Below are 13977 nucleotides of genomic sequence, written 5' to 3'. Positions count from 1 at the left end.
TCAGCATGCCAGACCTGGTCCACTGTCCCATGAAGTTGATTGATTAAAGGCACTGTAGCAAGGGCATACATAGGCATAGCTAGTGGGTCTCCCTGTGTAGTACCCTCCTCTGATAAAATAACCTCCCCAGAAACAAGCAAAGAGGCTGGAGACCTATAAATATTGATCAGAATAGTGGAAAGTGGCGGGCACAGTTGCCTTTATGAAAATGAGCCGAAATCCGTCAAAATTTACGACACGGTTATATCCCAAACGGAAGGCATTTGCTCGCTACTGAACCCACCATTTAAAACTAGACCATTGTTAGGCTCCATCCCCTCAGTTACAAGTTAATCTAAAAAGGGTCGATTTTTTCATTGCCAACCCGACTCTCTCGATAATCTATGCCTAAAATTTGTGGTGAGTAAGGTAAATGGGGGTAACTTCGTGAAAAGTTTGCGTTTTTGTTTATAACTTTAGATATACAAAACCAATAAATACGAAACTTGGCTACAATCAACATGTGTTTATGTAGTCTACGTTTGCCAGGTTACAATAGATTTGAGTAATCGGTTAGAGAGATATGGCAGGGAATAGCCGATAGTGTAAAAAAACACGCAATGGGGGTAACTTCGTGAATTTACGAATTCTCCTGTTTCACTGCCTATAGCCATGGCTGAAACATGGATTGTTGCCAGAAAAGAGTTACACTAGACACTTTACCTACTTCTCCAAGTTAAAAGAGTCGAATAGAACAATGTACATGGTCCTCTAAGTGGTTAAGAGCAAGTTTTGTAGTACCCGGAAAGTTTTTTAGCAAAAATTTTGTTACACATCATCAATTGAACGACGATTTCATAAAAACTACAGAAGCTAGAGTGTTATACTTGGACTCAAAGTAATCACCATATCCTAGCGTATATACACAGAAAATATCAAATCGTTTGATCAAGCCATTAAAGAGTTTCAGCCGATCAAAGTCGAAATTCACGAAGTTACCCCCGTCACGAAGTTACCCCCGCCTACCTTACAGTAGAAAAATCGACCAACACGAGTCAGTGTATATGAAACACTAAATTATAGTATATATTAGCAACTCACTGATGATAGGCAACCAGCTTGAGAAGTAAGACGTCATGATTGCTGCCGAGCGCGAAAATGACATACCTTGAAAAAATAGCGCGCGAAGCACTAGATTTGCGCGTTAATTCGAACCAAGATTCGAACTACATTCAGGATAATTGTCTCGGATTTAAAAATAGGCTGTGGTTCAATGAAAGGATTGATCTCGACATGGCAAATACAAAAAGGGTATGTTTGCCATAGTTATCACTGGAAAAACTTTTCTAATAGCTACCAATATTATTATTATTATGATTATGATTGATTAAAGTACTTGATAAAGGCAGAGCCTGTATACCAGAAGGCCTGTGGGACACATGGTCCCACTAAGGATCTTCACTAGTACGTATTGGGAATTGTTCAGCAATACCAATGTTTACATCTGGATTTCTACCGGCCAATATTGGTATAGTGTTTCAAATCCCGATATAAAGATTGGTATTACTGAACAATTTCCAACATCGATATCAGAAATTTTTACCTGTGATATAGCAGTACAAGGGGGTGACATACAGGCACTCAGTGTAGGTAGATCTGCGACTGCAGTCAAAGTCAAAACGAGTCAAAGATCAAGGCCACCAAATCCGTGCCAAGTCAAAGTGAAAATTTCTGACCCACAATCAAAAAGTACTGAAATATTGTTGCTAGGTCACTGGTCAAAGGTTGAAAAGGCTCTTAGTCACCGGTCAAAGCGAACTTTCAGCCAGTCAAGACTTTGGCTGCAGTTGCAGATCTCTGTACAGGGCATACCTACGGGACATCTTGCAGTAGTAGTTGTGTAGTTGTAGTAGGAATTTATAGTGTGAGTATACTTTGTTCCATTATTATTGTCATTAGAAAAGGGTAATGTGGTTTCAATCATCAAACTGCCTCCAGTGGCTACCAGTACCCACTCCTCAACACCCTGTATCCACTCCTCCCCCACACCCATTGTCCCACTTCCCACGCTTGACTTTATATAGCTTAATCTTTAGTCTATTGTGATTTATTATATAGTTATACAATGGCCACGAGTGCTCTGCCTGATATAAACGCACGAGCCTGAGGGCCGTCAGGCCCAAAGGCAAGTGCGTTTATACAGGCAGAGCACGAGTGCACGTTGTAAAACTGTTATGTACCACTCACCTAATAGGTGGGGAGAGTCTCACACGACAGCTGTAACACTTGTAAAGGCCAGGTTTCTAACATCGATTGTGGGTAACCAAGCCGAACGTTGCGATGACATTCCCCCTGCAGTACTGCAGCCACCTGAGATGTTGTATAAGCTAGTACGCTGTGGGTTATATCACTAACCTGCATTCGCTGTTCGACTCTCATCATGTAGTGCTCAGCATGCCGTGCAGACTAAGCACCAGACTAATTGCCATAGTGATTCTCTCGAGCGAAAAAAGCAGCTAAATAGATGGTTTAAGTAAACAAAACCTAACTACTAAATGATACTAGTCTATAATTTTTACTATTCACACTGGCTAAACTCGAATCTGGTGGCATGACAAAACTGGTTACCACAATCGAACGTAAAGGTTAGTATTATTTAGAATATATTTGTTTTATTGAGTCATTGTCGAAGTGGACTACAGGTTAAGATGGCACCAGACTAGTAAGGTGTATAAGTACGTTTATATATATGTAGACTAGAGTTGTGGCCACCCGTGTTGGCTTTTTCGATCGCCATTGGCTGCTTGTAAACATTATACGTATTGGTGACGTTATGGCCCACAATCGACCTTTACATGTCAGGCTATAAAAGAATTCGAGTGATCTGTGAAGTAGGTGAGGTGTCGTAGTGGTCTTCGCCACCGTCACTTGTGCTATGCTGCACAAAACCGCAGCCAGTGCAATATCTGTATATTGCACTGCGGTCGGTGCATTATAACTTATAATGCACTCGTTGTGGTCTAAAAAACCGCAACCAGTGCATTATAAGTTATAATGCACTCGCTGCGGTCTGCAGCAGTGCAATATACAAATTATGGCACTAGCGGTGCCTTTGAACTACCCACGCAGAGTGGTACATATATATATATATATATATACCATAATCACGCGAAACTTCAAAGGCGCCGCTGGTTGCATATAGGGCATATACACCCCAACCCTCAGGTGAGTATATATATATATATATATATATATATACTCACCTGGGATGTTACGTGACACAGTACTATGTCACGTGACACAGTACTGTGTCATGATTACAGGCTGATAGCCCAACGCGGGCGGGCGAACGACGCCCACGATGTCACGTGACGCAGTACTGTGTTACGATTACAGGCTGATAGCCCAACGTGGACGGGCGAACGACGCCCACAGTAGCATGACTAATCACCTAGATGACTCAGGCTAATAGCCTTCGTCACGCTAGGCGATCAATCACCCCAGCCAGTAAGAGTCCAACCATTGGATTCATTTTATACCCATACCTAGTGACTTCGATGATGGGTGGCAGCAAGTAACGTTGCTCCTACGTTTGTTGATATGAACGGACAAGTCCTGGTGATATACGGAGATATGTTTACTAAGTCCCACAATCAATTTGATTCTTCATTGTGAGAGCTGAATTGTGAGAGGAACGTTTCCAGTGTGTCTACCATGTCAAACTATGGCGAATTAAGTGTAAGTATATACTTTAAGTTGATTTGTGTGCATATGGGTTGTTAGTAAGTAATGTAGTGCGGATTAATTTAGAAACATGGTATATATCATATGAACCATGGCTCACTTCGGTGTATTGCACTTATATACATCCTGACTCCAAAGTCAGAGGAAGTTTACTGTTGATAAACGCCGAGGCGAACACCTCATAGCCATGGTTTATGTAATAGTTATACCATGGCTGCGAGGGATTTTGCTGATATATACACCCAAAGCACGAGGGCCGCAGGCCCGAGGGCTGTGGGTGTATATGTCAGCAAAATCCCAAGCAGCCATGGTACAAGTTATATATATCACTTGGGGCGCACTCACCTAATAGGTGAAAGAACTAACGAGAACTCATCCCATTTGTTTTATACAGTAGCATCTGAAGATCGATTGTGGTTTTAATAGCGTGGGCTAATAGCCATCAAAACGTTGTCCATACGTTAAAACGTCATTAATACGTTACTATGCTTCAACACACAATGCTAGAAAACTTGCGATTGTGGGATGGAGTTTATATTGTTATCAATTTTGTACTAAGTTAAGCCAACTAACTTCGCTATTGGGACAGTAAGTAAGTTATTATATTAAGTTAAGTACTTAGAACTGTAAGTTACTAACCTATTTCAACGTAGCAGTAGTAGCTTTGCTGTTCCATGGTCTGTTCAAAGGTTGATACGCGGTGGGTAGAAATACACATCCACAATCGCCCAAACAATTATTTTGTGCCTTCATTATTCTTTAGTAACAACCAACTACTCTATCTTAGCCTATGTACTAAGCTTAGCAACCTCTACAAAACCGAGTCCCACAATACAAAGCTCTATATCGCTCAATATAACGAGTCAAAGCGCATCGATTCTTTGAACTGGCTTGGTATCAAAGTCATTGGCAAACCGCTTTCCCATGATATTGCCCGGGCAATATGCGAGTTAAACACCGAGCGGCGCCTTTGAACGCCCACGTTAAAGTGGTATATATATATATATTATAGTTATAATAACATGCTTACGAGGGATATGACTAAAATATACACACGATTCACGAGAGAGTGCATATATTTAGTCATATCCCGAGTAATCGTGTTATAACTGTTATATTCTACACCCCAGTAGATGAAAACGATTATAGATAGTAAGTTATAGTGAAACAGCACCTCCTGGAGATGGAAATCGATAGAAATTCTTGATGGATCAGACGTTTTAGAGGTTCCACGCTCACGTAGTCGCGATTAGTGAGTTATCCAAGAAAGGAGACAAGAGTTCATCGAAACTTGTTCCAGTTCCTGAGGTGAATAATTGTTGGTTGATTTAGGCGCTTGTTATTAGACTTGTTTACTTTTTAGATAAGGATTTCGCAGAATGTGTGAAGTTACACCATATATGGTAAGCGTAGCCACAAAGTGTGGTATATCAGTTATATACCACAGTTTGCCGTGGTATATCAGTAATATACCACAGCGCGGCGCTTTTGATCTCAACCACAGGTGTGGTATATATATATATATATGTGTACGACTGACGTGGCCACCACCATATGTATATCAAGACACACGATAGTGTGTCGTGCGGCCCAAGAAGCCGGCGCGCCACACCGTGAGTATATTGACAGGAAGAAAAAAAAACATCATTTTCACGCATTTGTATCTCGGTAATACCTCATCTGATTGGAACCAAATTTGCTGCAGAGTTGCCCGCCAGCTAGGGGAGTCTACATTCCAAATTTGAAGGAAATCACTAAAGCCATTTCCGAGATACGAGTGGCCAAAGTTTTTTTTTTTTTCTTCGTTTTTTTTTCTTCTTCGTCTTTTCGCACACTTGCAAAAATTGCTATAAAACGCAAACGCGTACTCTGATCGCCTTGAAATTTGGCACACAGAAGGGGAGTACAAAGGCGAATCCTAGCATCAAATTTGGTGCAAATCCGGTGAATGATTCAGGAGTTATGACCGATTATTCGCGTAAAACAAGATCGATTTGTTGTCATGCCTACAGGGTAAACCGCTTCATGGAATGAGTTGAAAATTGCTATGTAGATGGAGTAACCATCGTAGGAGTGCCTTTTGGTGGTTTGAAAGGAATCGAGATAAAGACCACGGATATATGACACAAAACCCAACCTGTGTCACAATTACACGATCGATTTTTAGGAATAAAAAAGTATTAGTTTTCATGCCTGCTAGGCAAACCGCTTAGAGCAAGCAATTCGGTGTATAGCAAGAATAATCTTCATTGAAAGTCCTTGCAGTATTATAGAAGAATTGGATTACAAACCACTGAGTTATGATTCTAAAGCCAACTCCGTGTAGCAAATGCGAGATCGAGATACTCTAATAGAACAGTCACCCTAATAGAATATTCAGCTAATTTATTTACTCCATTATAGAATTCTTTAACCATATTCTGTAGGGAGTTCAGCTGCAAACAGTTAATCTTATAGACTGTTCAGCAAGAAGCAAGTCACCCTATAGAGAGTTCAGCTACAAATATATAGCTGTAGTGATTCATAACATTACAAGTCACACTGAAGAGAGTTCAGCTATAAACAAGTCATGCACCCTGTAGAGAGTTCGGCTACACTCTCTAGAGAATTCAGCTACAAACAAGTCACTGTGGAGAGAGTTCAGCTACAAAGAAACTATCCTGTGAAGAGTTCATCTATACAAACAAGTTACCCTATAGAGATCACCTGCAAACAAGTAACCCTGAAGAGAGTTCAGCTACAGACAAGTCACTTTATAGTTTATACAGTGTTCAGCTACAAGTAAGTCACTCTGTAGAGAATTCAGCTACAAATAAGTCACTCTGTAGAGAATTCAGCTACCACCAAGTCACTCTGTAAAGAATTTTGCTACAAACAAGTCACCGTGTAGAGAGTTTGGCAACCAAAATACTACTCTGAAAAGAGTTCAGCTATACAAACAAGTTACTCTGTAGAGAGATCAGCTAGAAACAAGAGAGAGTTCAGCTAGAAGAAGTCACCCTGTAGAGAACTCAGCTGCAAAGAAACCCTGTAGAGAGATCAACTACAAACAAATCACCCTGCAGAACATTCAGCTATAAACAAATCACCCTGTAGAAAGTTCAGGTACAAACAAATCACCCTATATACAGTTGAGCTACAAAAAAAATCACTCTGTAGAGAGTTCAGCTACAAAGAAGTTATGCTACAGTGAGATCAGTTTGAAACAAGAGGTTTCGGCTACAAACAAATTAACCTGTAGAGAGTTCAACTATGAACAGATCATCCTGTAGATAGTTCAGCTAGATACAAGTCACCCTATAGAGAGATCAGCTAGAGGAAGTCACCTTGTAGAGAGATCAGCTCGAGGAAGTCACCTTGTAGAGGGATCAGCTAGAAACAAGTCACCTTGTAGAGAGTTCAGGTACAAAGAAACCACCATGTAGACAGTTCAGCTGCAAATGTATCACCTGTAGAGAGTTCACACAGCTAGAAACAAATCACCCTGTAGAGAGATCAGCTAGAAGAGGTCACCTTGTAGAGAGTTCAGCTACAAAGAAACCTTCATGTAGAGAGTTCAGCTGCAAACAAATCACCCTGTAGAGAGTTCAGCTACAAAAAGATCACCCTGTAGAGAGTTCAGCTAGAAGAAGTCACCTTGTAGAGAGTTCAGCTACAAAGAAACCATCATATAGACTCTGAGAGTTAAGCTGCAAACAAATCACTCTCTAGAGAGTTCAGCTAGAAGAAGTCACCTTGTAGAGAGTTCAACTACAAAGAAACCATCGTGTAGAGAGTTCAGCTACAAAGAAACCACCATGTAGAGAGTTTAACTGCTAACAAATAACCTGTAGAGAGTTCAGCTAGAAACAAATCACCCTGTAGAGAGATCAGCTAGAAGAGGTCATCTTGTAATGAGTTCAGCTACAAAGAAACCACCACATAAAGAGGTCAGCTGCAAATAAATCACTTGTTGAGAGTTCAGCTACAAACAAATCCCCCTGTAGAGGGATCAGCTAGAAGAAGTTACCTTGTAGAGAGTTCAGCTACAAAGAAACCGCCATGTAGAGAGTTCAGCCTCAAACAAATCACCATGTAGAGAATTTAACTACAAACAAATCGCCCTGTAGAAGGATCAGCTAGAAGAGGTCACCTTGTAGAGAGTTCAGCTACAAAGAAACCATCATGTAGAGAGTTCAGCTACAAAGAAATCACCTTGTAGAGAGTTCAGCTAGAAGGAGTCACCTTGTAAAGAGTTCAGCTACAAAGAAACCACTATGTTGAGAGTTTAACTGCAACAAATCACCAGTAGAGAGTTCAGCTAGAAACACATCACCCTGGAGAGAGATCAGCTAGAAGAGGTCATCTTGTAGTGAGTTCAGCTACAAAGAAACCACCACATAAAGAGGTCAGCTGCAAATAAATCACTTGTTGAGAGTTCAGCTACAAACAAATCCCCCTGTAGAGGGATCAGCTAGAAGAAGTCACCTTGTAGAGAGTTCAGCTACAAAGAAACCATCATATAGAGAGTTCAGCTACAAAGAAATCACCCTGTAGAGAGTTCAGCTAGAAGAAGTCACCTTGTAGAGAGTTCAGCTACAAAGAAACCATCATGTAAAGAGTTCAGCTGCAAACAAATCACCCTGTAGAGAGTTCAGCTACAAAAAGATCACCCTGTAGAGAGTTCAGCTAGAAGAAGTCACCTTGTAGAGAGTTCAGCTACAAAGAAACCATCGTGTAGAGAGTTCAGCTACAAAGAAACCACCATGTAGAGAGTTTAGCTGCAAACAAATCACCTGTAGAGAGTTCATCTAGAAACAAATCACCCTGTAGAAAGATCAGCTAGAAGAGGTCACCTTATAGATAGTTCAGCTACATTTCAAGTCACCCAGTAGAGAGATCAGCTGCAAATTAATATCCTGTGGGGAATAATGGTATGTAATAAATATATGTATATAATTTGTATAATTACTAATAAAATCTAAAATAATTGAAGTATTAAAAATCTTATTTAAGTTCTTTTCTTCTTCCTGTGGTAAAGAAAAAACACATGGGTTAAAAAAAACCCAAAGCCAGCCATTGGCCGGCTTTGCAGTATACAAATACAAAAAGAAGTGATATCTAATCAAAAACAGCAAAGCTGTAGAAAAAGGTGCGGCCCCCTAAAAGGCCATGGTGAAAAAAGATGTGAAATCCAAGGTGGCGGCCAAGAAATGGCTGTGATGGTAGGTTAATGGTAAAAATTTTAATAATGACAATTCAGGTGAATTTTATGCCAAGACCAAGTGGCACAAAATTCACCTGAATTGTCGTTATTAAAATTTTTACCATTAACCTACCATCACAGCCATTTCTTGGCCGCCACCTTGGATTTCACATCTTTTTTCACCTTGGCCTTTTTGGGGTCGCACCTTTTTTTACAGCTTGGCTGTTTTGATTAGATATATATATATGTATAATTATCATGAGCCATGATAGTGGATTCATAGTAGGGATCGTCCATGGTTTTTTTTGCAGAAATCCTAATGGAACACACACCTTATAACAATCATCTACTTTAAAGCACTATCAACATGCATGCTACACAGCAATATAGGATACTAATATTTATGCTTGGTTATGTCACATTACTTGTCAAGCATGTAAAGCACATACTGTACCAATGCTTTTGTTCTTTTGTTTGTTCCTTACAGTATGTTGAAGGCACTGGTAGGGAAGACTTACTGAATAATTGAGTTACAAAACCACAGACAAACAACTAATCATTAATTTCGGTATACTTGCAGGAGAACCTTGCTGTATGCTCTTTAAAGCATGCTACATTAGCTATACTACCAGCGAGTGTGTCATTTTGTGCCAAGTTTGGTGAGTAAGCGGCATGATGGATGGTCAGACGGACAGACAACTTTTCAGCTTTATATACACTAGCATTGGTAACTGCCCTACGTGCAGGACTCTTTCCACAGTAAAATTTTTGATGCTAGAAACAGACGAAGTGTTGAACACCATGTAGCTATGTATCATGCATGGCAATGGTACTTTTAGAAAGTGTGAGGTTATCTCTGCTGAAATTAATGATACAAATCGCCACAGCTGTTTGTCTGTGGTTTTGGCAGGAATGTAGCTTCAATTATTCAGTGAGTCTTCCATACCAGTGACTTCAACGTGCTGTAAAGAACAAACAAAAGCACTGGTACCTGCTTTACATGCAGGACAACTAATGTGACATAATAATACATTGGGAACCAGGTGTAACGATCAGTGTCCTATATTGTTGTGTAGCATGCATGTTGATAGTGCTTTAAACTACGTAATCCTCTTTAACTACATAAAGATCGTGCAGGGTTAGTTAAACTACATACAATAGGCAACTTGCATGATTGCATCATGAATTATGGGACACGCCCATTTATGGTATCACGTAAAATAAAACTCCATAGAAATGTATAGAAAATTATCACAGGTGTGTGCTTCCACAGCCATAAAGACTACATTCTAACGTATATTTTGATAAAATTTTGTATGGTTGGATCCAAGTTATCAGGCTAAACTGTGGTAAAAACTGCTCGCAAATCGCAGCAACTGAACTGGACTTATGGCAGTTGATAGCGGAAAAAAACGGTACTGCAGGGTCAATGAATACCACTGAAGAAGCTGTACTTAAAACTAAAGGCCAGAGGAGGATGTACATGCTTTGTACTGGATACTTGTTGTAGTTTTAGGAAAGATAAGTAACATTTTTCGCGCATGTTCATAAGAGACGAGACATTAACACATGGCTGTGATATCCTTTGGTTTTGAAGCACTTCTAGTGGTCTGTCGTCTTTTGATGAAATGTTTTGGCACTGTACACTATGAACAATGGCCGTAACAACTGCCAGCTACTTCAAATATAGTGCCAATCTTTGCCCCGGTTGCCTTACCTCCGCTATCAACTGCCATAAGTCCCATCCTGGTAAGTGATTCGTGAGCAGTTTTCACCACAGTGTAGCCTGGTGACTTGGCTCCAACCATATGAAATTTTATTGAAATATATGTTAGAATGTAGTCTTTATGGCTCTGGAAGCACGCCTGTAATAATTTCCAAAACATTTTTAGGGAGTTTTATTTTACATGATACCATAAATGGGCGTGTCCCGTAATGCGTGATGCAATCTTGCAAGTTGCCTATTGTATACCTACAAAACAGGCAGTGTACACATAGCACCGTTTCAGTTTCTACATGATGTTTATACCTTACTGTCAACAAAAATAAATGAATTTGTGCATAATTTAAGGAAAGCCAACTCATGTACAATTTGCAATTACAATTACTGCATGGCAGAACTTGTGCTATGCTATACACGTACTGTAGCTATACCTCTTGCCATATAAAACCCCACGCAGGTGATAAAACATCATTAATTTTAAATGTCCTATAATCATTAAGGTAATGTATGATCCTTTAAGCAGATCTAGAATGAAAGGTTGAAAGGGGATGTAAGCAGGATTAGTGAAATAGTCGTGCCAGGTCAAGCAATTGAGATTATCTGAATAAAATGTCATTACAGATTAAGTGTGAAAGAAGTTTTTACCTACACACTGGATGGACAAATATGTTGGCAATTCGCCTGCTCTACCATGGAAGTGCTATAAGAGTCCCTATTGTAAGGCAGTCTATGTGCCAATGCTGAAAAACTGTGAGCATAGGAGTTTCTAGATCAAAAAATTGCATGGAACAAAGAGGTGCATCAAAAAGGTCCCAAAAGTGAAAGCAAAAAAATAAAATAAGAAAGGATCAAAAAGGTCCCAGAAAGTGAAAAAAAGCTATAACCTAGGCTGAGATTGAATCCAGGTTGATTATGTATAGGTTAGGAAGTTAGGAATCCAAACTGAGGTTCTTTGTGAGTCTAGAAACCGAGTGAAGCGAGGTTTCTAAACCATGAAGGCATGATTCCTAACCGACTTAGGCAATGGTATTGTTTTGTATGGGTACATAGGAGGAATCATTGTGGGATTGGATACGTTGTTTTAAAATCATAATGCAATGTTAAAATACAGCAAATGTGGAAGACCGAACATGCAGCTAGTCTAAGAGATGGAGAAATCGAACCTTGCACCTTTTCGCTGCTTCCTTACTAGAGTAGTAGCTACTATAGTGAAATACATGGCTATGTGTCAACAAAGAAAGTTATGAGTTGTTGAGTGTTCGGGGAGTCACAGCAGTGTGAAGACCAGGTATATAGAAACTGTTACGGTTTGAAGATGATCTCTTGCAAAGGTTTGAGTGCCCGAATAATGATAGAACGATTTCGATTTTGGACACACCCACATTACAGATAACACGAAATAACCATTCCACAAGTATTAAGCTTACCCATCTAGATCTTTGCTAATAGTTTAATAGAAGATGAAACAGGCATAAAACACTTACGCACTATAAATGGAATTCTCTTTGATATCCCTGGATTTGTTCGTTCATCGTAACAAACCTAGCTACAACTTTAGATTCTGCATCCCATAATCGAAGTATTTTAGGGATGCCTATATAAGGAGTCCAGTGGTTACACTTGTATTGGCTTTGGTTGTTGGTCGCCCACTATACGTACAGTATGTTATTAGCCTAATTGTGCTAGGAAGACCATAGCAAATCAATGATCGAATGTGAGATTTGAGGTTTGAACATAGTTAGAAAGCAGGTTTCTAACCACTTTAGGGACCTGCTAGCAGGTCTCTTAGTGGTTTTTAAACATGCCAAAATCATGTTAATATGCATGATATTGAAACTATCGTGAAGTTACTGGTATCTGCCTAGCATAAGTGCTAAAATAAGTTGCGGCACCTAAATATGCTGCTAAAGGAAAGTGTTGATAGAGAAAATTAACATCTCAATTTCATTGCATGAAGGACAAAGATCAGCCTGATTGAAGATAAAAGGAAAGACAAGGTGCAGAGAGCATATGGCCCAAAAGGCACATCCCAATTGTGAGTTTGTTATTGTGACGTAAAGTCATGGCTGTTTGCTGCTTTGTTTGACTTCCAGCCTTGCAACTGTGGTCAGGCAGGCAGATGAAAATTTGAGTTAGTGTGATTATTTTAAAATTCTATATCCGGCCACTTGTGTTTTCTTGTTTTATTGCTGTATTTGATCATTTTGATGTCACATGGACTAATATTATTCCATTAAATAAACATCACATGACATCAAAATGAGCCTGGGACAAGAGGCTAAGTATATAAACAATTCATCATCTCTGAATTACAAGCTACAATCATTCAATGAAATGGCAGTAGAGTCCTGTGTTATACAATTCCTACTCACTCCTTAAATGAAGATCAGGGGCACTATTGCACAAACATAGCATTTGCTTTATGTACCAGGTGCTTTAGTAATGGATTCAGTTTAGTCTCTCTGAATTATAACAAATGTATGCTTTACATAGATTTAGTAACCGCTTAAACAGTGTGTGTTACATGTAACACTTAATGACTTGATCTTTTCTCCATTCCCTGTTCCATCAATGGTTTGCGCACCTTGGATGTACAGAACGAGATTAAAATGCGCTTGACAACTAAAACGTCATAGAATGAAATCTAGAATCCGACTGACTCAGATGTTTAATATCTTTGCTTGAATTGTGGCACAAGACTTCGACTCCATCTTAAATAATCAAAAACTTTGTGCTACGTCTGTCTACTGGAGGTGTGAAAAGAATTTCCAGGGATTTACCCTAAATGCATCATGTGTGTAGGATACGGCGTGGTTGATCACGAGACACACTTTATTCTAATTCATGCACAACATACATATATGTATATACACGCATACACAGCTACAATAATATGTACATGTAAGTATGTTCACGGCTAATGTTCATATGTCACATCTCCCCTCTTAAGCATTTGATTAATATCGAAGACGATCTGGGGGTTGGATAGATGTCCCTGTTTGCAAACGGGTGACAGGACGTGAATAGTTTGTTGTGGTAGGGGCATCAGCTGTTTCTGAAAGTTGTGCATCAGATCGAGTCCGCAGATGTGCTCGGTTTCTGCGTAGTTCTCCGGATGATGTTTCGACAATGTAGGAGCGGGGTGTGGAGGCTGGGCATGATATCTGTCCGGGTATTTGGGGTCCTGACTGTTTTCGGATTCCAACCCACACAGCCTGGTTTTCAGGCAGTTCTGGTAAAGTTCTTACTCTATGTCGTCTATTGTAATTCTCCTTTTGAGTCTGCTTGTACTGTTGGTCTAGTGGTCTGAAATTCTGAATATGCTCCCATTTGGGCACAAGATGGT

General features: G+C 39.8%; 2 protein-coding genes across 8 annotated transcripts in view; one reads left to right on the top strand and one right to left on the bottom strand.

Moving 5' to 3' along the window:
- The window catches only part of LOC136239422 (zinc finger MYM-type protein 1-like), a 35450-nt gene extending 34269 nt beyond the window's left edge, over window positions 1-1181 (bottom strand). For all 5 annotated transcript variants that reach the window (XR_010693456.1, XR_010693457.1, XR_010693458.1 and 2 more), the window contains exon 1: window positions 1081-1181. The gene's annotated coding sequence lies outside the window, so the exon portion shown is untranslated. The remainder of the gene's footprint in view (window positions 1-1080) is intronic.
- Window positions 1164-13977, top strand: part of LOC136239421 (F-BAR and double SH3 domains protein 2-like) — a 155669-nt gene continuing 142855 nt past the window's right edge. For 2 of the 3 annotated variants that reach the window (XM_066030151.1, XM_066030150.1), the window contains exon 1: window positions 1164-1290. In XM_066030151.1, coding sequence (XP_065886223.1) covers window positions 1273-1290 — 18 coding nt within the window. In that variant the 5' untranslated portion in view covers window positions 1164-1272. The remainder of the gene's footprint in view (window positions 1291-13977) is intronic. The other variant, XM_066030152.1, reaches the window with a different exon arrangement.

This window comes from Dysidea avara, chromosome 11 (assembly GCF_963678975.1).
Source record: "Dysidea avara chromosome 11, odDysAvar1.4, whole genome shotgun sequence".
In the NCBI taxonomy this organism is placed as follows: domain Eukaryota; kingdom Metazoa; phylum Porifera; class Demospongiae; order Dictyoceratida; family Dysideidae; genus Dysidea; species Dysidea avara.
Note: the sequence above shows the minus strand (reverse complement) of the source record. Positions and strands in the feature narration are given on the sequence as shown.